This window comes from Micromys minutus, assembly GCF_963924665.1.
Source record: "Micromys minutus genome assembly, chromosome: 28".
NCBI lineage: Eukaryota > Metazoa > Chordata > Mammalia > Rodentia > Muridae > Micromys > Micromys minutus.
The window spans coordinates 18401664-18428880 of NC_137963.1; the positions used below are offsets into that span (position 1 = coordinate 18401664).

The 27217-nt window shown below is 42.9% G+C and overlaps 1 protein-coding gene across 2 annotated transcripts in view; it reads left to right on the top strand.

The window, feature by feature from the left end:
• The window catches only part of LPAR1 (lysophosphatidic acid receptor 1), a 109240-nt gene that overhangs the window by 50308 nt on the left and 31715 nt on the right, over positions 1 to 27217 (top strand). For both annotated transcript variants that reach the window (XM_080940205.1, XM_080940206.1), the window contains exon 3: positions 15807 to 16554. In XM_080940205.1, the coding sequence (XP_080796331.1) occupies positions 15807 to 16554 (748 nt within the window). The remainder of the gene's footprint in view (positions 1 to 15806; positions 16555 to 27217) is intronic.

The following is a 27217-nucleotide window of genomic DNA, read 5'->3' on the forward strand; positions in this document are numbered from 1 at the left end:
TACCAGGACATGGGAAATATTGCTGTTCTGGGAATAGCACTTGGGCTTCTTGCAGGAAGACTAGCAGACCATGAGCCTGGGGCTGTTTTGACCAGGAGCAGAAAGACCATGTGCAAATGCCCCATGGGCCATGGTGAGAAAAGCCCAGCATCAGCATTAATTCACAGTGAGCACAGTCCAGCAGGGCCTGGGGCTGCCCCCAGACGCTCCACTACCAGGCCAAGTGGTCTGATTGTTGGATTGTGAAGAATTCTGTGAGGGGCTGGGTCAATAGCTGTTGCAGAGGCCTGTGTTTGAATCTTATCACCCACACTGGGAGGCTGACAGGTCTGTAACTCCTCCTTCATTGAACCCAGAGCTCTCTTTTGGTCTCGGAGAGTACCTGCATCTGTGTGTGTGTGTGTGTGTGTGTGTGTGTGTGTATGTGTGTGCGTGTATGTGTGTGTATCTGTGTGTGTTTCTGTGTGTTGTGTCTGTGTGTCAGAGTGTGTCTGTATGTGTGTCTGTGTGTGTGTCTATGTGTGTCTGTGTGTGTGACACACACGTAAAGATAAAATAAGTTTATTCAAAACCAAAAAAAAAAAAAAAAAAAAACCCTAGCATTTGGCGAGCTTGTAGAATTCAGTCATGGTATAATATTTGCCCTGTAGAAATTGGCAAACCCTGATTATTAGAATGGATGAGTTATAAACTCAGGGATTTTGCAGGACCTTAAAAGCCATAGTAAGAAAGCTGAAAAATGATCTTAGTAAAGCCTGTAGTGGTGGAATGCTTGCCTAGCATATGATATGAAAGGTTCCAGATTCAATCTGTGGTCACACACACACACACACACACACACACACACACACTGTATAGTTTAATGGCTGTCACCTAAACTTTGGAGTTTTAGGTGTGACAATGCTCTGGGACAAACTGTGTATCGATGTCAATCACAGTAGGTGAGTCTCATTTTCACTCCGTGATGGCAACAGCAACAGTCACTAATATTTGGTGACCTGGCCATTTGGGAGGAGTCAGTTACAAGCTTCAACAATGAGATCACAGAACACGTTGGTTCTTCTTCAGGAGAGATGCGGACCTTTGGGTGCCCTGGCTGTAGTAGGATCCTGGCTCCAGATCATGATGAGCCAGCCTCCTGATACTAGGCCACCCTTCCTTTCAACTTTGCATTCAGGATTTCCTTGAAGGTGGGCTTGCCTGTGAGTCTTGGCCTGTACTGCTGCCATCTTCTCTCCAATTAGCCATATCTCCTGGTGGAGGAAGGCAGGAGTTATATAAAGGCAGCATCTTTTTAGCCGGCACACAGGAACAACCATTTTTCTGATGGACCCCTATGAAGATAAACTCACATTCAAGTGGGGAAGGCCATCCCTTTCCAAGGCAAATGCAACAACTGAAGAAGAAAAAAAAAGCTGTGGGCTTTTTCTGTTGTTTCTTTTTCCATTCATTTGGTAACAAAGACCATTTTCTAGTGAAGGCTGCAGAACACCAGACATTAATTAATATGAGCAAATGGCCTGCGATTGTTTCAAATAACAATAGGGAAGAAAGCACTCATTGTAACTCCTGCTGGGATCTCTGTTTAGTCAGCCTGGGATCGCCTTGTGCTTTGAAGTCGGACAAGTTTGTGTTGTCCGCCTTGCCGCTGCTTGGATTCTTAAGATGCAGGGTTGTTTTCTTATACACCCAGTCCTGACATAGCTAAGGTGAGTCCTAGGATGGTTGGGACTGATAGCCACAGGAAGTCACCTCAACTGATTTATGGCTACACTAGTCCAGAGTTGATAAAAGTGACTGTTAAGGGAACCTAGGGATGTATTTATAGACAGGAACCAATGAGTTTGGTAAGGTGTTCCTGACCTGTGGATGTTGAGGGGTGGGGAGGGTTGGGGTCGGGCAGAGTATGGTGCTGTAGGCTGGGGTAGTATCTGTTTGCTGTTTCTACAGCTCTGCCAGACATTTATTTTATTGTGGTTGATGAGGTTATGGAGAGCCGAATGGTAAAATTTAGATCTAACTTTTTAGTTTCAGTCTTTAATGGAGTATTCAGTACCAGAGTATGTCTTTTGGCTCCTCCCAACCCCAGAACTGGTGATAGAAGCCCAAATGGGGGTTTGAGAACTTACAGGTTGCTTGGCTGCTACCCCTGGGATCCCAGTGAGGAAGTGACCTTTGCCTTCAGAATTGGGGATGTTGTTCCCTCCTGTCCCTCAAGTGTGAAGTGACATCTGTGTTCACAGTAGTGGCACAGACAGGACAGATTTTGGTCCTGTTCACTGATTTCGGTAGGTTTGTGTTGGTTTTCAGAGTCTTAGCAGAGTGTTCTCTCAGTTCTCAGCTGGTGTTTTGAACTATCTGTTTAAAATCCTTTGTATTTTAAAAGTCTGTGTCTTAGAAGCTTTTATTTTGAGTTGGATGAAAGCAAGTGAGTTCTGCATTAAAACATTGGATATTAACTCTGAGGTTGGAAAAGCTCTCTCTCCTCAACTTTGCCTCTCTTATTCCCTTCTTTTCTCTGGTGTGTGTGTGTATCTGTCTCTGTGTATGTATATTTGTGTGTATCTGTGTATGTGTGTGCATGTGTATTTGTGTGTATGTGTCTGTGTATATATGTGTGTATGTGTGTATTTGTGTGTATGTGAGTGTGTATGTGTGTGTATGTATGTGTATGTGTGCATATGCGTGTACATGTGTATTTGTGTGTATGTGTGTTTGTGTTGTGTATTTTTGTGTATGTGTGTGTTTGTGTGTATATGTGTGTATGTGTGTATATGTGTGTATGTGTGTTTGTGTGTGTATGTGTGCATGTGTGCATGTGTGTGTTTGTGTGTTTTGTATGTGTGTGTTTGTGTGTGTGTATTTGTGTATATGTGTGTTTGTGTGCATATGTGTGTATGTGTATTTGTGTGTATGTATGTGTGTGCACGTGCGTGTGTAGGTTTTCAAACATTCACAAGCATGAGCATCAGCTCCTTCCACAACTATCCAGAGTGCTCACCAGCATTTCTGCCTCCCCCACTTGCATCACACTCTGAGGATGAAGCACTTTACCTTCCCAGCTCTGCTCCACCTTCCGACAGACGGCACATGTCACTGTTCATCTGCCAGAAAGAATTTCATAGAACTGCGATTCCATCCTCTCACTTAAGAACTGAAAGCAACTGCTAATATCACATTGTACTCAATGAATTCAGATTTCTCTAATTCCTTCTCTGAGAAGTCTTCACAGTTGGCAGGCACCCTGTCATCTTAGAAGACCACGGGGCAGATCCATTTACTCTTCTGTATTAATCTATCCCATGAACTCAGACAGTTTAAAAAGACAGTTTCATTTTTCCTCCCTGCTTGCTGAAGAAGATGAAAATTAGAAGCAGATTTCCCCAACCAAGATGAGGCCCACACCATAGTCTCTCACGGAAGAAAGTTACGGCAAGAGTTGCACTTAAAATCTGATCGCCGAAGAATTATGCATGTCTTTTTAAAATTGGATCTTTTTTTGTATTTATATTTCAAATGTTATTCCATTTTCCCCACTTCCATCCCCTTCTCCTTGTTTCCATGAAGGTGTTCCCTCTCCCAAGCATCCTCTCCACCTCAGTGCCTTGGCATTCCCCTACACTGGACCAAAGGCCTTTTCTCCCATTGATGCCAGACAATGCCATCCTCTGCTACATGTGCAACTGGAGCCATGGGTCTCTCCATGGGTGCTCAATGGTTGGTGTTTTAGTCCCTGGGAGCTCTGGAGGGTTTGGTCTTCCCATGGGGTTCTAAACCCTTTTAGTCCCTTCAGTCCTTTCTTTAGCTCCTTCATAGGGAGCTTGTGTTCAGTCCGATGGTTAGCTGCAAGCATCCTCAGCTGTATCTACACGACTATGACAGAGCCTCTGAGGAAGCATCCATATCTGGCTCCTGCCAGTAAGTACTTTTTGGCATCAGCAGTAGTGCTTGGGTTTGGTGGCTGCATATAGGGTGGATCCCCTGGTGAGGCAGTCTCTGAATGGTCTTTTCTTCAATCCCTGCTCTTCTATTTGTCCCTGTATTTCCTCCCATGAGTGTTTTGTTCTCCCTTCTAAGAAGGACCGAGGCATCCACATTCTGGCCTTCCTTCTCTTTGAGTTTCATAAATTCTGTAGATGGTTTCTTGGGTATTCTGAGCATTTTGGGTTAGTATCCGCTTATCAGTGAGTGCATCCCATGTGAGTTCTTTTGTGACTGGGTTACCTCACTCAGGATGAGAGCTTCTAGTTTCATCCATCATGCATGATTTTTTTTTAGGCTAAAGCATGAACAATTAATAGTTGCATGACATACTGTTATAGTATGAACATTAATCACAGTGTGATGTCCCCTGTGCCACGAAATGGACTTGCAGTGTGGTCTGGCTTTACATACACAGCACTGAGAAAGAGACAGAGTAGGCTTAGGACCATGTAGCTATTGTATACCATAGCCAAGAGGGCTTTCAGTCCACGTTTTTCTTTCAGCTTTATTCTTTATTATGTAGAATTAAAACAATGTGCACCACGCTTGAAGTAGGAACGGGAAACTAAGTGCTTTGTGGTGGCTTTAATGGATACCAGGCAGATGTTAGCTCTCACCATTTCCCCCGCAGTGGTTGTGAGAGTTCTTTGCAGGGAGAAAGTGGTTACCTCATATGGTTTGTGTATGTGATGTGCGTTTGTTTTCTGCCAGAAGACCCATCAGGGGAAAGCCAAGTTAGATAAACACTCTACGGAAAACTCCCAGGGTCCGCCAGAAATAAGTGTGGAGGTAAACACTGAGATTTCTGACTTACTCCATCTTGATTCATGTTTCGATTAGAAGTTGAATTTCTTCTTATACTGCTATTTAAATTCATTTATGCTCCCTTCTGTGTTTATAAAAAACTTTGAGAGGCTATCTTATTTTGGAATCTGAGAGTACATTTTCAATTTTTCTTTTCTAAGATAAAATCGCATGGGTACTGGTGGAGCGCCTACGGTAAGCCACAAAAGATACCCGTGGTATTTGTTTATTTATCTTTCTAATATGCCCTCTTAATTGATTCGGTCTGTAATGGTTAATGAGGCGGCCTCTTTATCCTTAAAGGGCACGTGGCTTTTTCCTTCTCACCCACTGTGGTGTGTGTCAGTTTTATACCCTTAGGGTCTCCAGATCCTTGGACTTTTGTTGCAGAGTCAGCATATATGTCAAAGTGGCATAATGTCCTATTTTTAACCATAATCATAGGGTCCCGGAGGTGCTGCCTTTGGAGCTCTGAAAGTTGCTGCAACAGGACTGTCATTAAGGGAATCAGCCTGCCTTTGCTGGTGATGACCCTGCCACACTGCAGTTTCAGAATGTCACTTAACCCCGAGGTTAAAGCTCCTCGGGTCATAAATCCCAGTTGCTGGCAGGCTGAAGTCTGTGGAGAAGGGAAAGGCGTGTTTCTCCTATGTGCTCCTTGGCATTACATGGGGCTGTGGTACAGATTCCTTTCTAAAGCCTAGGTTGGCCATGAAGCAAGTTTCAAAGATATGTTCAACCCAAGACATGCATTCAAGCAGAGATATGAGATCAGGCAGGTGGAAGCATGGGGGTGCATGGTTGTTGATGGACAACAGACTTCAGTGTCAGTGTCCAGAGGGTGATTACCAAACACTGACCACTAGAAGAGCCTGGACCAGCCAGCAAAGGGAAGTTTTGGAGTCTAGGTTCAGACCCAGATTGGAGGCTGTTCACTGGTTCACGCATGAGCCCTAACTCCACACTTTGCTCCAGGACTTTACTTAGCACTGCCTTAATTCTGATTGGCAAGGCAGTGACCTAGACAAAATAATGGACGGGTGGACACGAGAGAATTGTAGTCCCATGGATCAGTGAGTGGCGCAGGCTAAATTTGGGGGTGTGCTGGGATGTGTAGAGATGATGTGGTCAGGTGACCCCACCACTGTGGGGCACATCTAGATGGAGGGACTCGCTTGCTGACATCACACTGTCTTGAGGAACTTGGAGCCCTAGGGCACCACCGAGCCTGCGTGTGGGAACTCAACCCTCTGGCAGTGGAGAAAAGAGGATTACAGTCCGCACATGCGTTGGGCAGCATACATTTAATCAGAATTTGAAACAGTTATTTTATAAGACAGAATTGCACACCTCAGCCCAACATAACCTTGAACTCTTGGTAATTTACCCCTCATCTTTCTATGTGCTGGGGTTTATAGGCCAAAATACCTGGTCTAATCGGAATTTTTATTCTTAAAAATATATTACATCTTTGCCTCGATGGGGGCACGTGCCTTTAGTCCCAGCACTTAGGGCAGAGGCAGGTAAGTCTCTGTGAGCTCCAGGCCAGCCTGATGGGTCTACATAAAGAGTTTCAGGCCAGCCAGGGTTACACAGTGAGATCTTGTCTCAAACCTGAAAAGAGTCACTTTGTGTGCTTATGATGTGTATGTGTGTGTGTGCGCGCGCGTGCACTCATTTATATACATGCCGTGGCACATATGTGGAGGTCAGAGAACATCCCCATTCACTAGGTTGGACCTGGGGCTTGAACAAAGTCAGGCTTTGTCAAAGAAGCTTCTGTCTGCTGAGCCGTCTCACCAGCCCCAGAATTCTTTTAAGTACGTTTTGTTCCGGTTTTCCCTTAAAGTTATCGAAACTTTCTCTTGACATGTAGACTAGGAAAAGCTGCTTCTTGTTGAATATTTCATTACAGTTCTTAGTCCGTTCATAGCAAAAGCAGTCTCACAAGAGTGGTTTTTATACTAGGGAACAAGAGAAGCAGGAGAAAGTGGGAAAACTAAGAGAAAAGCATTTGATGCCATGTTTAAAAACTGAAATGGAACAAGTTGCTAATTGTGCTCTGATACCAACCCGTAAGTAGAACAGGCTGTAGAAAGCTCAATGCGCACGGAACACGGAGTTTTGGGCTGTCAGCTTAGTGACGACGCATTTCAGGCATGGCCTGTGGCCCATGGAAGATCATTCCCTGAGGGTTTTAAGTCTCAGCAGAGCAGATGTCAACAGAAATGAGTAACTGATACTCTCAGTCTTCAAACAAGGCGACTTCTGGTTGAGTGTGGTGGCTCATGCCTTTAATCCCAGGACTCAGGAGGGCAGAGGCAGGCGGATCTATGTCCCTGTGATGTCGGGGGGCTAGCCTGGTCTGTAGAGGGAGTTAGTTGTGCAGGCTAGCTAGAATTGCACAGCGAATTCCATCGCCCACTCTACGCCCCACAGATGACTTTTTCCTCTACAAGTTCTGGATGAAGAAATCATCCTTTCTTCTCTTCACCTGCGCATGTGCTGGAGGATGTCAGAGGTTCCTGCCACGTGTCCTTAATTGCCAGCCATCGATTTTTATTTTTTGAGACGAAGTCTCTCTTGCTAACCCTGGGTGTCCCTGATTCAGGTAGAGGAGCTGGCTAGCAAGCCCCAGGGTTCTTGGAGTCCCTGTCTCCTTGATATAAAGAGAACCTTCTATGTGTAAATTGCCAAACTTCCTACAAGGCTTATGGTTTTTGTTTTTATTTAAGAAAGGGTTTATTCAGCTTACACTTCCACACTGCTGTTCATCACCAAAGGAAGTCAGGCCTGGAACCCAAGCAGGTCAGGAAGCAGGAGCTGATGCAGAGGCCATGGAGGGATGTCACTTACTGGCTTGCTTCCCCTGGCTTGCTCAGCCTGCTTTCTCATAGAACCCAGGTCCACCAGCCCAGGGATGGCACCACCCATAATGGGCTGGGCCAGGGATGGTTCCACCCACGATGGGCTGGGCCAGGGATAGCACCACCCACAATGGGCTGGGCCCTCCTCCCTTGATCACTAGTTGAGAAAATGCCTTACAGCTGGATCTCATGGAGGCCTTTCCTCAACTGAGGCTCCTTTGTCTGTGATAACTCCAGCAAGTTGACACAAAACCAGCCAGTACATAAGGTCTTTTATTAAGTTTTAAATTTTTTGATTAATTAAGTTTGGTCAGTGTTTTGGTCTCATTTGGGGAAAAAAAAACTTCCCACTATCCACAAGTTTTAAACATACTTTTTAAAAATTTTTATCGACATTTTTAGATTAATATATGAATATTAATATGACAAATATGACATAAAATCTATATAATCCACAAAACGTATTTTAAAATATTACCCCACATGGGGTTCTGTGTATGATATTGCTTTATTTAACCTGAATGAGTTTCTGTGTATGACATAGGTAATATTTTTAAGTGAATGAACAGTTACAGCATTGTTTCTGTTGATAGGTATATTTCTACCGCCCTTTCTATTTGCCATGTGTGTGTTTTTCTCTGGACTGTTCCAATGTCTGTTCATGCATTTTGGTTTGAACCTCGAACTTCCATATTCTGCCTCAGGCACCTGAGTACTGGGATTCCATTCCTGTTTGGACCATTCCTTCTTTCTCTAATTGATTTTCCCAACCTGAAGCCACCTGTCTTGTTACCAACACTGTGTGTGAATCGATACTTTTTCCCAAGTATTCTACTAATTGGAGATTAGTAAAGTATCATTATTTTACTAACATGGAGATTTTCAAGACTTCTAGAAATACTAACAATGGTGTTAGTTCAAATTCACTGCTTCAGACAAAAGGCATTTCTGCTTCTCCGCAGCATGTAAAGCCTTGTTAATGACCATGGTTGTCTGCTTTGGGTGCCGCCCATCGGCCTTGAGTTGCAGTTCTTGAGTGGCTCAGAGAAGCATCTGAAAGATGCTTGCTATATTTACTCCTGTGTGTCTCTGGTATTTTTAGTAGCTCTTACCATTCCAGGCTCGGCCCAGAATTCTCTGGACCATCTTCTTCAGCCTGGTAGGCAAGGCCCTCCATGAGATGAAGAGTATCTTCACTGACTCACGATTTGTTATCCTCCACAGATTCTTCACAAATGTAAACGTCTTATTATCCTGCATTGTCGCTTTAGAGGGCATCGGATCTCATTACAGATGGTTGTGAGCCGCCATGTGGGTGCTGGGAATTGAACTCAGGACCTCTGGAAGAGCAGTCTGTGCTCTTAACCGCTGAGCCATCTCTCCAGTCCTTAAGTAAAATTTTAAGACATTAAATTATTTCATATACTTCAGCATCCTAAGGAATCTAGGAAAATATATATATTTTCCCCTTCTGGGGCACCAGCAGAAACCAGCAGGTTCTCAGCCTGGCCAACCTGTCCGTTCTGGCCCGGAGCTCTGAAATCTCTCCACTGGACTCACTAAGTTCCCAGGGCTCACGCTTCCAAATCCCCACAGCTAGTTGGGGTGCACTTCTCGCAAACCCACGCTTTGCCGCTTTGCCACCGTTCCTTTCTTTCCGGAACCCCGTTGAGTCACCGTGTGAAGGCAAAAGCTACACAAACTTAGTTTAGAATCAACAGGGCGCAGCGACTAGTATCTTTATTTGTAATTTTAAATTATAAATCCTCTGGTAGCGGAATCCGGCAGATCCGCCACCTGAACTTGGGGCCTCCACTACCTATGTCCTGTCCAAAAGATCTATCCTTCCTCCTGCTTCCGGGGTTCCCCTATTCCGACCCAGAAAGTCCTGGAAGTCCTGCCTACTCGCCAAGTGATTGGCTTTTTGAAGTCTTTATTCATTAGGGGAAGGTTCTGCCACAGGTTAAGCGATCTTTTCATTTGTATCAGTTTTGTTTTGTTTTCATTCTAATGAGAACTCAACCTATTTTCCTTGTTTTTTTTTTTTTTTTTTTTTTGGTATTTTTTGTTTTTGTTTTTGTTTTTTTTTTAATCTGAGGTTCTAAGACGGATGAGAATTACTTTCCTGAGAATAAACTTAATAACATTTGAATAAATCCTCCGCGGCATCTTTTCTATCCTTATTGGGAGAGGTCTATAGGCTGACCATTTTAGATTAGGTGACTAGAAACGAGAAGGTCATAGAGCTCTATTATGACCCCATTTAAAATGAGAGAACTGGGACTTGGAGCCATCGGCTAACCTGCAAAGCACCATGTTTGGGGGGCTGGAAATTAGTATCCGGCCGACACGTGCCACACACACACACACACACACACACACACGAGCGCACGTGTATGAATACCGGTACACATAGGTTTATATGTGCATACATACGCATGCTCAGAAATGGAAAGTTGACTTCATTTGTATCATGTTGCTCAATCTTTATCCAGCATAGATTAAGATTCCCTTAAAGCCTGCTGGTGGGGCATATTATCTACATTCTTATCGGATTCCCTACTAAACCACATAGGTCTAATTAGTAGTGTGTGTTTTACGCCCGGAGTTTGTTTTTCCTCTTTGCTAACGAGTGTCTAATTGCCTTGTGGGAGATTCAAAAGCAAGTCAGTTGGGTAGGGAGTGGCTCCAGCAAGCACTCAGGTGCATCATTGGGGTGCCCTCTGAAGGCATTGCTTTAAGATGTCCATGACTAGCATTCCATAAACAACTGGGACGCAGAGATGAGTTAGCGGAGGACAAAGATCTCAAACCACTCCACAGCCACTGCTCAGGGTTCAGGCTTGGCAGGCGGTTGTGACTTAGAAGATCTCAGATAGGGTAAGGAAATGTCCAGATGGGCTTCTGCTTTGAGGAAGAGCCACTGAGGCCCCACAGAATACATCTGAGATACAGTGGCCAGTGCAGGAGGAAAGGTCAGGAACGAAGCCTTTCCGCCAGGCAGGGGCAAGTCATTTAAAAGTAACTTTATCTGATCTGCATGTTTATTCTCCATCCAGGGCAACATTCGATAGCTCCTTTCTCCACAAGGATGTCTAGTTGTAGTGATTTAGATTTAGCGTAATATCGTTCACTTACAAATATTTACTGAATTTTGTCTTGAGTTTATATTTGTTTTGTATCTGTGTTCCATCAGTCAATATTGTTTTTTCCCCCCTCAAAGTAACAAAGGAACCACTTAAAAATGATCTTAGATTCACTGGAGGAAATTTCAGTCTTTGCCTTGTTCGCTCTTTTCTTCAATACGACCAGCCAGAGACCAAGCGCTTCCTGGAAGGCAATGTTAGTAATTATTCAAATAGACTGTGTTTGCCTGAGCACACTTGGATAATTTTTGGAAATTGTCACAATTTAAATAGTAGGTTTGATATGTTTTGATTTATTCCTCTTCCTCCTCCTCCTCCTCTCTCCCTCACATGATTCTTACCTGAAGAGAAAAGGAACAGATGTTTACAGTCCCCTCCCCCATCCCACGCTCATTTTGGTACAATGGTAGATTTACGCTGGTATTAAATTGTACTAAGTGTAAGTTTTATATATGTAAGTTTTTGACCATGTGAAAGCAATCATGTCTTATGAATTTTATGCTTGCCACCAGGTTTTGTTTTTTGTTTTTTCTTTTTTTTTTGAGATAGTGTGGATCACTGTGTATCTCTGGCTGTCCTAGAATTCACTCTGTAGACCAGGCTCTTGTTGAACTCAGAGATCTGTCTGCCTCTGCCTCTCTAGTGCTGGGGTTAAAGGTGTGCGGTGCCAACACACACACCAGTGATTGTGTGTGTGTGTGTGTGTGTGTGTGTGCTGGGGGGAGTAAGTCCCCTCTCTCCACCCCCAACTCCAAATATGTATTTGATACTTTTCTTGTCATCGAGGTAGAATTCCTAACAGAAACAATTTAAGGGAGGGAGGTTTATTCTGGCTCACACAGTTCATAGTCTGTCATGGGCAGAAAGGTGAGCTGGCAGGAGCGAGAGGTGGTGGTCACAGAGAGAAGTAGAGCTTGCAGCTGACCTGGCCTTCAACTCCTGGCCCCACCCCTATGTGAGCCAGCTTCCTCTCATGTCCAGAAGATTCTATGACTCTCCAAAATAGCCCCGCCAGCTGAAGATCAAGTATCTGAGGACATGGGCCTGTGAGGAGCTTCCCTGTGAGGCCGTCTATGGCTGTGGAATTCAAGGTGCCTTTAGCTTTGCTCTGTACAGCAAGGTTTCTTATACCTTGAGTTTTGTCCTAAAGCAGTCGTCCTCAACCCTCCTAATGCTGCGACCCTTTAACACAGCCCCTCTCGTTGTGGTGACCCCTAACTATAAACTTATTTTTATTGCTACTTCATAACTGTAATTTTGCTAGTGTTATTAATCAACGTGTAAAGATCTGATATGTGACCCCCGTAAAAGGGTCGGCCGATCCTATGGGGGTCTCCATTCCTGTGTTGAGAACCACTCTCCTGAAGGCTCTCATGCCAGAAACACGGAGTATCTCGAGTGGGCTTGTTCTCCCAACCTTAAACATCCGCTGAGCTTTCTCTTCCTTTATTTTTGCTTTATGTTTCTGGAACCTTCCTTTACTCAGGAGATCCCAAAATCTCGGTAAGCTATAGGAACATTTTGTTTTAGTATTGTTATGTAATATGTGTATATATATATATATATATATATACATATATATATATATATATATACACACACACACACACACACACACACACACACACACACACACACACACACACATATAAACATAAATCTGTTATGCACCTGTCTTCTTAAGGAATCCCTTTTCTGTGGGGGACTGGAACTCTGTCTCTCCAGCTCTGCCCAAGTCCCTCGAGCATCTGCATCATGACTAGGCGTTTGTTTTAATCTGTGCCTCCATTTCCTTCTTGTTATCTCTGACTCTCGCATCAGACGCTGGGTGGATGTCTGACCTCTTTTATTTTGTATTTCTGTTCTCTAGAAATTTTATGCTTTATTTATTTATTTATTTTAATCCAGAAACTTTTTTTTTTTTATTGTGTTCTATCTGGGAGATACAGTCCTGGCTTCCAAAGACATCCAAACTTAACCCACGGAACCCCCGAATAAGTGATTTCAGTGGGCTGAAGGGATTTTACAGAAATAAATTTGTTAAGAGATTTGAAACAAAGAGATGATCCTAGATTCAGGCTTCTTAAAAATATTACACTCATAATCCTTTTGTGCGTGAGAAATGTTTACACTCTTCCTTCCCCACCCCGAGCTTCTCTGGGAAGGTGTTTGTAGATAGTGTATTTGTAGATAATGTGTTTAGGTGGGAAGGCTACCCTAAATGCAGGGGGCATTCTATAGGTCTGAGTCCAGAAGTGAACACAAAGGAAAAAGCAGGGGGGAGGGGATGGAGAAGGGGATGGGGGAGGGGAGGAGGGAGGTGGACTGGACAGGGGAGGGGAGAGGAAAGAAGGGAAGCCGGAGGGAGGCTGCATTTTTCGTTCCTCCTTCCTGGGTGTGTTCAGTTGACCAGGAGCTTTACACTGTGCTGACAGAACTCTCCCAAAAGAGTGGACCAGACCCTTAAACCCTGAGACAAAAGTAAGCCCTCCTGTCCTTAAGTTCCTTTTGTCACAGCAGTAAGAGAAATAATACAGTAGCGGTTGTTAATCAGAAAATTCTGAGTTCAGGTGCACATGCCACCTTAATGTCTTCAAGAAGAGACTCTGGTCCTGTGCTCACAATAAAGGGACTAAGTCAACCACTATGTATCCTAAGATGGGCAAAGGAGAAGTGGAAAACGGGGAGAATATTCTAGTTGGGGCGGCGGCGGCGGGGGGGGGGGGAATTAGAAGGATCAAGAAAACTGATATATCCTCAAAAGACAGATATATATGTCAAAAGACATCACGTGAGAAAATTTGAAAACTGAGAAATTATGATGAGTGATTATAATGTCTCAAGTATTTCCAAAAGCAGGAAGTTCTGGAAGTTTCAGGAAGGCTGAAAACGTCTTGTGGGTCATTAGAGATGAGACCAAGGAAATTAAAGGCAAGAAAAGTCAATTAGTTACTTAGAATAAGGGGTGGAAAGAAACACTACAGGCCGAGTGTTTGCTTGCCAGTGAGAGAGACACTGTGGACTGTAGAGAAGATGGATGCCTAGAGGCGTAACACAAGGTCCTCACTCTTCCTGGAGCCGATCTCCTAAAGGAGGAGAGGAAGAAAGATAATCATACAGCACAGTATGCCCACTTCTGTTGCTGCAAATATTGAAAGGATTGCTTAACCTTTTATCACCCACCCCCTATGTTCTCACTCCTCTGAAATCCAGCACACCATGTGGTCCCCACACCACTAGGCACTCCAGGCCGCCTCTAAGAACTCAGGCGAGATTCACTCCACCGCCCCTGTTGTTTCCGTCCTGGGTGGATATGGCCGCCCCAGCATGTTCCATTCCCCATTGCCCAGCACAAACATGACTCCAAAGCCTGGTAGCTTATCAAACAGGTTTATGTATTAAATTCTCAATCTGCAAACCCTCTACACACTAAACTTACAGCCAATGGACAAAGATACAAACTGCCCTTTTATATGAGATGAAAGACCCATAGAAACTCTTAGAAATAATAATAACAAACTTATCAAGCTAGAGAGAAACATACATGTCTGCCTCTATCTTGTCTCCACCTCCTTGACCTTTTCTGCCTAACTCTCTGTTGTCCAATCATATATCGCCTTAACATAAATCTACACACTTGCAGAAGTGTGGCAGTCACACTTAATCTTGGGGTAGGGAAGAATCTGTAAAAGTCTTCATAAGTTAATAGACTACCCACTCAGGCTTTTCCTTCTGCTGTTTAAAAAATTACTTAGTGCTTAGTAAAAATTCATGCACAACCTATGGGTATTAATGAAAAATTAATGAAAAAAATTGATTAAAGTGGGTTTGGTTGTGTAGGCCAACAGTTCCAGTTAAAAGCCATAGGTTCTATCCCTAATCCACACACACACACACACACACACACAAATCAAAGTACCCAAACTATCATCTTTGCTTAGTGATTTAAGAAGAGCATGACACGTCTTCAGGGAATGGTTTCTAACTCTAGAAGTCTCCAATGAACTGAAGGTCTCAGGAAGAGAGATGATTTTTCTTTTTCTAAGATTCCACAGTTGTATTCTTTATTATCTTTTATTTTCTAGCTTTGCTTTTTCTATTTTCATTGACTGCTTGTACTGTATTTTAAAACACCTCAAATGTTTCTGAAATGTAAGTGTAAATAGTATGAAAACATCTTCCAGCTGTTTCTGATAAAAAGAAAGAAAAGAATAAGTAAACACAATATGAGCAGTGTCACTCAACACTGGAAGACGTGTGTCCTCTCGGCTAACTTCTTGTGGAGCAGTGTCAGGTGTCAACGGCTTACATTAACCCTTCCAAGGGGAAGAAAGTCCGCAAGAGTCATGGATTGGTAGATGGATGCTATTCTGGGGATAGAGAGTCCTGGGGGCGGGTTGTGCTAACCACAGGAATGTTGAACAGTACGTGCTGGCTTTGGCTAATGAATCTTAGATGCATAGTGTGATCTTAGAAACATTAGCCTGATGGTCCTTTTGTAAGCCTGTGTTACAGTGTCTGCCACAGGTCAGAAACACTGTGTGGTAAGAACAGACCAATTGGCCAGTGATAACATATCTAGAAACTACCTTGTTTACTAAGTAACAGGCAGTATAGATTTCAATAGGATAAACACTCCATTACCAAAGTTCGGAAAGATTTTTGGCTGCATTGGCTATTTTAAGGACTTTTTTTTTTTAATGTGTCATGTGGTTTTTCTTGTAGACTTCAATGACACAGTCCTCCAAGCTGAGACCCTTTACTTATTTGTCTCCCCATCTTTAATCTAGAGTCCCAAGTGACCAGGGTGGATTTTGGATGTTATTCTGGGTCAGATTTTTCAAATCCTTTGCTTTTATTTTATATTACTTTACAAATGTTATAGCAGTCTTGTGTTGCCTGTCTATCTTTAAATGTGGATCTGTGGTTTCTTCTATTCATTCATTCACTCATTCACTCATTCACTCATTCATTCATTCATTCATCCATCCATCTTCTTTCTTAGTTCACAGCCATGAACGAACAGCAGTGCTTCTACAACGAGTCTATCGCCTTCTTTTATAACCGGAGTGGGAAATATCTCGCCACAGAATGGAACACAGTGAGCAAGCTGGTGATGGGACTGGGCATCACCGTCTGCGTGTTCATCATGCTGGCCAATCTCCTGGTCATGGTGGCAATCTACGTCAACCGTCGATTCCACTTCCCTATTTATTACTTGATGGCCAACCTGGCTGCTGCGGACTTCTTCGCTGGATTGGCCTATTTCTACCTGATGTTCAACACAGGGCCTAACACCCGGAGACTGACTGTTAGCACGTGGCTCCTCCGCCAGGGCCTCATCGACACCAGCCTCACAGCTTCTGTGGCTAACCTGCTGGCCATTGCCATTGAGAGGCACATCACGGTTTTCCGAATGCAGCTCCACACACGAATGAGTAACCGGCGTGTGGTGGTGGTGATTGTCGTCATCTGGACCATGGCCATTGTGATGGGTGCCATACCCAGTGTGGGCTGGAACTGCATCTGTGATATCGATCACTGTTCCAACATGGCGCCCCTCTACAGTGACTCCTACTTAGTCTTCTGGGCCATTTTCAACCTGGTGACCTTTGTGGTCATGGTGGTTCTCTACGCTCACATCTTTGGCTATGTTCGCCAGAGGACTATGAGAATGTCCCGGCATAGTTCTGGACCCAGGAGGAATCGGGACACCATGATGAGCCTTCTGAAGACTGTGGTCATTGTGCTTGGTAAGTTCTGTATTGACTATTGCCTCCTTTATAGCTTCCCAGTGCTGTCAAGTAGCCACACTCATTTATGATCATGGCAAACAGAAATGTGAAAGTTCACCAGGTGTATTAGCAGAATTATGAGCGGACAGGGAAATCTCACTTTAAATGTCTACAGCAATGTCGGCTTACAGTTATAGAATATGCTAAATACTGGTCTCCATGTTGTCGTGTAAAAATGACGAAAAGGAAGATATCATCGAAGAGTTTTCCTTCTAGACCTGAGAATACCAAAGCATCCAAGACCCCACACCACCAAACCCAAAACAAACAAAAGCCTCAGAATAACTAGTTTTATTTGGCTTTACAAAGGTACAGTTCGAATCGTAAGACATCACCCTAAGGACTTTGTTTCACAGATATTCAAGTAGATAGTGCTTTATGTGATACAAACATCTTTTATGCTTTGTACGTACACATATGTACCCCCATTTCCCCTTCTAGTTTTCTCTTCATTCTCCTAACATGCCCTCTCTCCACTCATATCTTTGATTTTGCTGTTGTTTGTTTATTTATTGACAACCAATTAAGTCCTGTATGCATGGATGTGGGACATGGGAAAGCTGCCAGCGTGTAAACACACACACACACACACACACACACACACACACACAGAGAGAGAGAGAGAGAGAGAGAGAGAGAGAGAGAGAGATCATTAAAACACAAAGTGAAAACCACAATATTTAAGCAAAAGACCTGTAAAGTAAAATCAAAATGAACAAACAAAAAAGCCCACCATCGCTAACAACAACAACAACAAAAAAACCAAAACCCAAATAAAGAAATATGAGACAAAAATCCTCCACAGATATCATTGAGTTTATTATATGTTGGCCATTTACATCTGGGTGTGGCCAAAGCGGTTTTTTTTTTTTTTTTTTTTTTTTTTTTTTTTTTTGGTATACCTGTGAGACTGTTGGTGAAAAAATATTTTATTGCGAGTAGTTGCCAACGGAAGATAGCTTGTGAGTAAGGGGTGGCACCCACGCCCACCGCTCAGCACTGGGACCTCATGTGGCTTAGACCCAAGCAGGTTCTGACTGCTACCACAGTCTCAGTTCATACATACATGTATGTGTATGTTGTGTTTACATACATGTATGTGTATGTTGTATCTAGAAGGCTTTGTTTCCTTGGTGTCGTCCATTTGCACGAACTCTTCTACCTTCTTTTCTACACAGCTCTCTGGGCCTAAGGGGAGGATTTAATGGAGACATCCCACTTGGGACTGAGTGTTTCAAGGCCTTTCATTCTCTGTATGTTGTCCTTTTGTGGGTCTCTGTATTCGTTTCCATCCACTGCAGGAGGGAGCTTCTCTCATGATGGTTGAGCAAGTCACTGATCTATGAGGAAAATATCATTAGGAGTTGTTTTATTGCTACCCTCCTTTAGAAGAACAGTAGTATTTGGTTTTCCACTGGGTCCATGGCCTATTTCGTCTAGGGTTCTTGGCCACAAGAATAGTGTCAGACAGAGGTACCATTTCATGAAATGGGCCTTGAAGCCAAAACCATATAGTGGTTGGTTATTCCTACAACATGTTTTCCAGGCAGGTCACTATCGTAGATTAAAGGTTTGTAGCTGGGTTGGTGTTTACCTTTCTCCTCTTGTTGTGTGCAGAATACCTTTCAATACCATGAACACTTCCGTAGGTGTATAGGTCCTACGTAGGCTCCAGCTCAACTTCTCCCTGTTCGGGGAGGTGTGTAGATGTCTTCAGCCATAGGGACTTACTATAAATTTGTGGAGAGCATCCAGTGACCTGAGCTGGTCTATGGGACCTCTTGGATCAATAACCTAATTAGATATAACCATTCCTGGCACTGAGAGTTTCATTTAGTGTTGAGCTATAGACTGTTTCTCTAGCAAGTATAAGACCCCAGATTAGATTTCCTAGCACCACAGACAAATGGGCTTTATTTCATCTTTTCTATGCATGTTGAGTAATCACCTTTGTTCTTGGAAAGCCCCATGGAGTAAATAACTTGGGATCATTAAACATCTCCGAAACGATGATTTCTGCACATTTTAGTTCCTGAAAACGAATAGAGCCTTAATTACTCTTAAGTAAGTTGGCATCCCTGAAAGAGCCTTCATCTTCTTCTCTGAGGGTGGGGCAGATACATCCTGATGACTCTATCTGGCTGCATTGATTGTGGTCCATTGACTATGAGATTTAGGCCTTAGATTCACAGCCTACTTGAATCCCCGTCTTACTAACTAAACACTCGGGAAACATCCTCACTGGGGACACCATCACCTTAGACATGAGATTTCTAATGTCGTCCAAATCCGGATGAGTACAAGAACAACTTTCCCCTTGTTTAATTACCAACAAAATCTTTGAGCATCTCTGTGCCACCAGACAGCTTTGCCTGTTTCGAAGAAAACACATCTCAGTTTGCAGTGGACGCAGTCTGTGGATGAGATGACATGTATGACCCAAGACATTGGGCTTCTGTACTGACTCAGAGATTTGTTTGCTGCTCATTTAAGAATTGATGGACATATGTGTGTTTTGTATGTTTGTATCTTCCATTTAAAGTGTCAGGAACCATTTAGTTCATGGAGCAGAAAATGACTACAGAATTTGGTCTATGTATTCACCAAGTCCTTGCTATAATTTCGGCCTTTGCATACTAGCCAACATATTCACACCATGCACTGTACTTAATGATTCATGTCAAGTTAACATATGTGTCTCATTGGGTAGTTTTTTCTCTGCTGCAAGCAAGACCACTACGAGCCATCACACAAATTTCAAATATGTATATAACAGGAGTAGTGTCATTTGAGGCTTAAACTATCAGCCTCCATAAAGATCAAATATAGTTACCTTTCTCTGGAATAAATACTAATCTGTGATCACAAAGTGAAAGTTTTAGAACAAGGAAAACTCGAATTAGAATGATGTATAAAGGCAAGGTGGGGATATGATTCTGATTTAGGGAATAGAATTCAATAAATGAGCAACAACTATTTTTTTTTTTTTTTTTTTTGAGAAAGAAAGCGAGGGAGTGGGTAGGATCTACATGGGGGAATGGCAGAAAGCTCAGAATAGGAAATTCACAGCCCAGAACAGTCAGGTCTTTGTCACATTTCTTGTGCCATTCCTTCTCCTGCTAGAAGTGGGTCTGTTCCTAGGTGGGTTGTTCGGAAAACATGAGTCCATCTTATGGCAATGAGAGCTGTCATTGGCCTGAAAGCTCATTTCATTATAAATTAATCAATTGATAATCTGGATTTTGTTTTTGACCTTGGTTTTTGTATAAATGATTTTTTTTTTTTATTTGAGAACTATGATCTACGGAGGTTCTGAACCTGGCGAAGGCCAGAGGGGACTGAATGCTTTATTGTCTCTTTTCTCTATGTCGGTCATTCATAGGCTGTCTGGCTCAAAGCAGGTACTCAACAAGTAGCCATTGGATGGATGAATGAACACGGTGGCAAAAGAAGTTTCTAAGCCTTCAGTATGGAAGGGCAAGAGCTGCAGTGAATTCAGTGTGGTATCACGTTAGTCAGCTAATAAGGGAGACATATTTGCCCTTATTTCTACCATGTTCTGTAAATTAAAAAAAAAATAGCCGTTCTTCTTAAATTGAGATAGGGTCTCACCACGTAGCCCAGGATAGCCTTGAATTCATGAGTCTTCTGTTTCGTCCTCCTGGTAGTAGTCTATGACCTCAAATTAGAATATGAACAATTTGGAAAATGATTGGCTACTGTGGGTGTTCAGTTAATAACCGATCCATTGTATTTTGATTTATTCCGGGCTAGCCATGACGTATTACTTGTGTGGGAAAGTCTTTGGTTTTTACTCTGTGAGAATGGCTTATGATAATTTAGACCTGTTTATTTTCAAGCAAGTACTTGTTGGTCAACAACTGAGTTTCTAGGCATGCAACTTAAAAACAAACAAACAAACAAACAAACCAAGAAAAAGCGTTGATTATGAGGCAGAAGAGTGCAGGTTGTCACTTGTGAGTGAGTACTTGGTCTTAATACGAATGCTGTTTCAAATGTGTAGTGTTGCTTGCATACCACAGTTCCCAGACTGCCTTAGAGGTTTGTATTTAGAAATAACAACCTTACAGAACATTGGTATAGTGATTGGTTTGCTATCTTTGATTTCCAGATTGTGAAAAAAGAAGTCTAGGGACCGTAGGTAGGCTACCCAAAAGCCACACAGGAGCTGGAATCCAATACAGCTCATGACTTGGGTTCCATGGTCCATGAGTTCTTTACCACGTGTCAAGCTATTTCTCAAGAATAAGACCAACCTGTGTCTCCTAGGAGAATGTACAGGCCAGAGGGCTTTGTGTTCATTCTAACATCCTCCCTTGATACTGCCTAACCCCACCTTCACCTTGTTTCCAGGGTCACAGAAAGCCTTGTGTTCATTTTCTTTCTCTTGCTTCTAATGACCTCCAGGATTCACATATCTTCCATCTTTTCCCAGAGTTTAGTATGACAGCATTCATAAAGCAGCTGCTTCTCACTGAGGGGGAGTGCTTTGTTCAAGATGCAGTTGACTCTCTGTTCCTTGTCCCAGTGTGAAGCTACAGACAACCTCTCCAGCTCCAGTTTCCATCTGCTTGACATTTTACCAAGAATTCCTTCAGTCCTTCCTTATTTGACCACAGGCTCTCTTCGGATATGAGTCCTTTCCTTTCCCTGTCTGTTATTTGTGGTGGCACCTCTACTGAGAACAATCAACAATGAGGAGAACAAGATTCAGAAAGGAAAGGAATCCTGGGGAGGGTGTGGTAGTGTTGGCATCTGACCCCCTGAGAGGCATAGAAAGTAAAACACGTGCAGAGGATGTCTCTTTTGGCAAGGAAAGATACACTTTTCCCTAGTTGATCCATCTCAATGGCCAGCAGTCACCAGTAAGGATAAATCATCCAACATTATTCATGTGCTTTGTGACAGAGTCAACACTACCACTCGAGTGTTGTTTGAACCAACTATTAGGGAAAGTTTGATAACCCCCCATTTTATATTACAGTTCCTCAGTTAATATATGCAGTTAATATATGGCAGGTTGATAACCCCCCACCCCCAGTTTTATATTACAGTTCCTCAGTTAATATATGGCAGGTAATTTGTGGAAGGTCTTTCTCTTTGTTAAAGACAACAGGGAATTCAGTGGTAGGCATCGACACCCTGTGCTTCCAACACAGGGTGCTGACTCTTGACCCTTTCAGTTTAATTGAGTGAACTTGATGAGTGCTAACACTATGCGAAGGGAGAAGCAGACAATCAGGACAAACCTTTTAGAGCCTAGATTGGAGGAGGCTAAGAAAGTCCTTTTGGATGGGATGGGAGCAGAGACTCTTAGTAAAGGGAGGGCAGGACTCCCAGAAGAAATAATAATATTACTGAAGATTCTCCCTCCCTATCTCTCTCTCCTCTCTTTCCCTCCCTCTTTCCCTCCTCTGTCTCTGACTCTTTCTCTTACTCCTCTGACTCTCTCTCTTTATCTGTCTCTTTCTGTCTCTCTCTGTCTCTCTCTGTCTCTCTCTGTCTCTCTCTGTCTCTCTGTCTCTCTGTCTCTCTGTCTCTCTCTCTCTCTCTCTTTCTCTCTCTCTGTGTGTCTCTCTCTCTTTCTGTGTATGTGTTTCTTCACTTTTATAGACTCAGATCCTCATTTTGGCATTGACTATCTGGATGATGCCGGGCAAATTACATTCTCTCTGTGTTAATTAGTGGCTCTGTACCTTTGCCTGTAGGGTAAGTTGGCCAATTTGATTTTTAAGACTATCTAGGACATTATTTATTCTATGAATATAATGAGAAGGATAAGCTGGCCAACCTCTAAGATCTTCCTAGTGGAAAACTTAGAGATCTGGTCAGATGGAAAGCACAGACTGCTCTCTCTCTTTCTGCACAGTGCCCACTTCTTCCATAATCCATGTAAAGATGCTCTGTTGACTATTAAAGTCTGTGGCACCTTTATGGAGAATCTTCTCTGAGAAGGCTTTGGCATTTCATTTTCCTATGTCGACCTGGGTGGCAGGGAAGGAGGACTTCCCAGCTGGCCCTGCTGGTCAGAGAAGTCTCTTCTTCTCTGGCCACAGGTGACGAAGGAGGCTACAAACCCTCTTTCTGTGGAAGGGAATTAAAGTGACCTCAAGTGTCCTTAGGTCCCAGTGGCATCCCTGTGAAGGCTTCTTTGAGGAAGAGTCTGAGGGACCATTCATGAGAGTCTTGATTGTTTGACCAGTTCCCGGGCTGGCTTGGCCCTGTGTGCAGTGGCCAGGGGACACTCTGCGGATGTCCTACTGTGCTGCCCCGGCCCCAGGCCCCAGGCTCAGGTCAAAAGAGAAAACACCTTTTAGACAGCGACACTGTGTGCTCCTTGTTACCCAGTGTCCATTCAAATATTTTAATTTCAAAGAAACATTCAAACAGAAACAAACCCCCAGACCACACGGGTCCAAGTGAGTTAGTTCTCTTTGAGGTGTGGACAGAGGATTCTACATGGCGCTTCTTATTTTAGGCCAGTGAGGAGTGACTCAGGCCTGTCAGGCTGAGACGCCACCTAGACACCGAATGAAAATGCCATTTGTCCTTACATGGAAGAAAAGATACGAAGATGATTTACTGTGGTGGTTTTGACTAAGGTGGGGATGCACTTTCCCAGGGACCGTAGCTTATATTTAGAGTGAGATGGGACAGTTGGAATCTTGAGTTTGAGTTCCTTAAACTTCTCTCAGCCTCCCTATTAGATTTAGGACTATACGAATAGCTTCCTATATGTGATAACGTTGTTCAGCTTCTCACAAAGAACATTTACTATAGGGAAAAATGGAGTCCCAACTAGTAAGCCTCAGCCACACAAGCACCTGCCCCTTCCTCTTTTTCAGGCACAGCTACCCACACACCAAACCCACTTTTGTACACTAAGGTGGTATTTAATTTTTTCTGACAAAGTATAAAGGCACTTTGTGTCTTAGTAGCTCACTCCAGTAGCAGGTTGTGAATTTCATTTTGAATGACTTTTCTTGAGATACATCTCTGCCATTGCATCTTTACATGTTTAGTATCCATGCATAGGGGAGCTTTACATGTTTAGTATCCACGCATAGAAGATGGCTATTTTAATCTGCTTTACTCCACACAGGCGAGTTTAAATGGTGTTGGGTAAAAGAGACCACTTAGACAGTATCTATTTGAAAGCCATTGTCTTTTATAGTAGATCTACAATAATTGAGGTGCAGTTAGCCCAGAACTCAAGCAGAACTCCTTTCTTTTTCCATTTGATAGGTGGTGTTTTAGTCAGGGTTTCTATTTCTGCACAAACATCACGACCAAGAAGCAAGTTGAGGAGGAAAGGGTTTATTCAGCTTACACTTCCACAGTGCTGTTCATCACCAAGGAAGTCAGGACTGGAACTCAAGCAGGTCAGGAAGCAGGAGCTGATGCAGAGGCCATGGAGGGATGTCACTTACTGGCTTGCTTCCCCTGGCTTGCTCAGCCTGCTTTCTTATAAAACCCAGGTCTACCAGCCCAGGGATGGCTCCACCCACAATGGGCTGGGCCCTCCCCCTTGATCACTAGTTGAGAAAATGCTTTACAGCTGGATCTCATGGAGGCATTTCCTTAACTGAGTGTCCTTTCTCTGTGATAACTCCAGCTTGGGTCAAGTTGACACAGAACCAGCCAGTACAGGTGGTAAAACTCTTGCCATGTCTAGAGTATATGGTAAAACTGTCAGGTAATATATGGCTTACTTTCTGGTGCTGTATAAAACACCATGCCCAAAGACAACTTACAGAAGAGTTTATTTGTGACGTGCAGCTACAGAGGAGTAAGAGTCCTGTGATGCAGAGGAGAGGCAGTAATATGATGGAGCAGGAAGCTCCAAGCTCACATCTCAACCCCAAGCACAAAATGGAGAAAGCATCTGGGAGAAGGCAGGCTTTTGACTAAAGCCCACCCCCCAGAGCCTGAAGGCTGCTCACTTAAACACTCCCAAACAATCCCCCAACTGGGGACCAAGTTTTCAAATGTCCCATGTTTCTCATTCATCATGAGACCTTGTGCCATCCTCAGTTGCTCCCAGTTTTACCGTATGGCCATTATCGGACCTTTAATGAGGCTCCCATCACTGTTCACCTAGGAGGAATGAAGCCCTTCTCCTCCCCATTGCTACCTTCCAATCTCTTTTGAGAATCACTTTGAATATTTCATGATGGTGGCATGTAATGAGGCTTCAGACTCTGAAACCCTCCTTATCTGTTGGATGATACAATGAAACCTACCCCCGGGGATTTGCATTGATTGTCTCAGTACAGTAGGAATGAGCCTCTGCAGCCCTGAGACTTGGTGTGATTTTATTGTCTACTCAAGGGACATTTGTCAGGAGGTGATTCCAGTAAAGCAGTGCCCTATCCTGCCTGTCAAGGATATTTGTTAGGTTGAGGCTCAGTGCCAAGTTGTTAGTAATATTTTATTTTTACACACAAACTGAAGGTCTCCTAGGCCTCTGCCAAGAAGCAGGGATGCAAAGACTGAGGAAAATAGAACCTTTGTTTTCAAGGACTCTCACTTCAGTAATTACAATAATAATATGGCAAACGAAACACTTTAATGTGGTAACGTGGACAAGGGCTGTAGGAATGTCACACGGCACCTTGGCAATGTCATGAAAGGTTTTAAGCTGCACATGGGGTTGAAATCATATCTTGTATGAAGCATACAGGCTTACCAAGTAACATCCAAGTGAAAGAAATATTTCTGTTATATATTCTTTACATATTGAGTTTAATAAAAAAAAACAACCCAGTCATTTCCTCCAAAATACAATTATATCCTTTTCATATGGCAATAATATTTATTGGGGTTATCAATCTACATATAAATTCCTGGAATGTTCAGTGAAATCTTTCATGATGGTCAAACAATATTTATTATTCTCATGTTACCTATATTTTACACTAATGAAAAGTGTTATCTATCTATCTATCTATCTATCTACCTATCTATCTATCTATCTATCTACCTACCTACCCATCAATCCATCTATCTTCTATCTATCATCTATCTATCTATCTATCTATCTATCTATCTATCTATCTATCATCTATCTATCTATCTATCTATCTATCTATCTATCATCTACCTACCCATCCATCCATCTATCTTCTACCTATCTATCGTCTATCTATCTATCTATCTATCTATCTATCTATCTATCTATCTATCTATCTACCTACCTACCTATCCATCCATTTATTCATCCATCCATCTATCTTCTATCTATCTATCTATCTATCTATCTATCTATCTATCTATCTATCAACCTATCTATCTATCTACCTATCCATCCATCCATCCATCCATCTATCTTCTACCTATCTATCATCTATCTATCTATCTATCTATCTATCTATCATCTGTCTATCATTGATACTAAATATCTTGGCATTATATTTTGCACTAGTATATTGTCTGTCTATAATATATATTAGATTCTAAGTAGGTTAGAATCATCACATAGTAATGACGCAAGTAGATTTTGAGTGGTTACTACACTAGAAGAAATGAAATAACTTTTTTATTTTAATTTTATTCACATGAGGGTGCACTTTTGTGTATGTGTTCATGTTAGGCTCATGTCTGATGCTCATGGAAGCCAGAGAGGGCCCTGGACCCACTGAAACTGGTGTCCGGGGATGGCTTCCAGCTGCCAACTGGTTCTAGGAGCTGAACTTGGGTCCTCTGCAAGAGCAGACAGTGCTCTTAACTGCTGAGCCACCTCTCTAGCCCCTGAGATGATTTTCTACATATGCAAGTTAATATCCTATGGGAAATGGGAAGGGTTCTGTAGTGATGTGTGCATGTTTTACAACCCAGAAGGCCATTACTCTGAAGACTAGCCCCTACTTGTGAAGTATGAGGAAAACGTAGTTTACTGTGATACGATGGGATGTTCTGAGAAGTCTGCTGTTGGGCAGTCTTACCATTATGGAAACATAGCACGCATGCACGCAAACGGAAACAGCTATGAATATCATCATGAGACGGTGTAATCTTGCAGGATCATCATCCTATGTACAGTTTGTCCCTGTTTGAATATTGTTAATATAACACATGACTCTTATAATAGCCATTGGTTTAAATTCAATTGGGTATCCAACTTAGTGGAATTGCATTGGGTATTTTATGTAGCAGTCTTGACACACATAGGAAATAACACCTTTCAGATGGTAACTTATTCTGTTGAGTATATTTTCTTCTTCGCATTTCCATATTATCCTGGAGATAAACTTAAGCCCAGAAAGCGGCTCACTTACTGTGGTGGTTTCAATGAGGGATGTACCCCATAGGCTCAGGTATTGAACGGTTGGCCCTGAGTTGGTAGTGCTGTCTGGGGAAATGGTACAGATTTGCTGGAGAAGATAAGTCACTGGGAACGGGCTTTCAGCTTTCATACCTTCACCAGATACAGAGACAGAGATACATCCAGTTTGGTCTCTGCTTTGAGTCTTTGTTGAAGACATGAGCTCTTGCTTCAACTGCCCTGTGAACTCCCCATCTGCATCTATAAACCCCAATAATCTCTTCCATAAGTTGCTTTGTCATAGCCGCAGAAAAATAACTAATATACTTATTTACT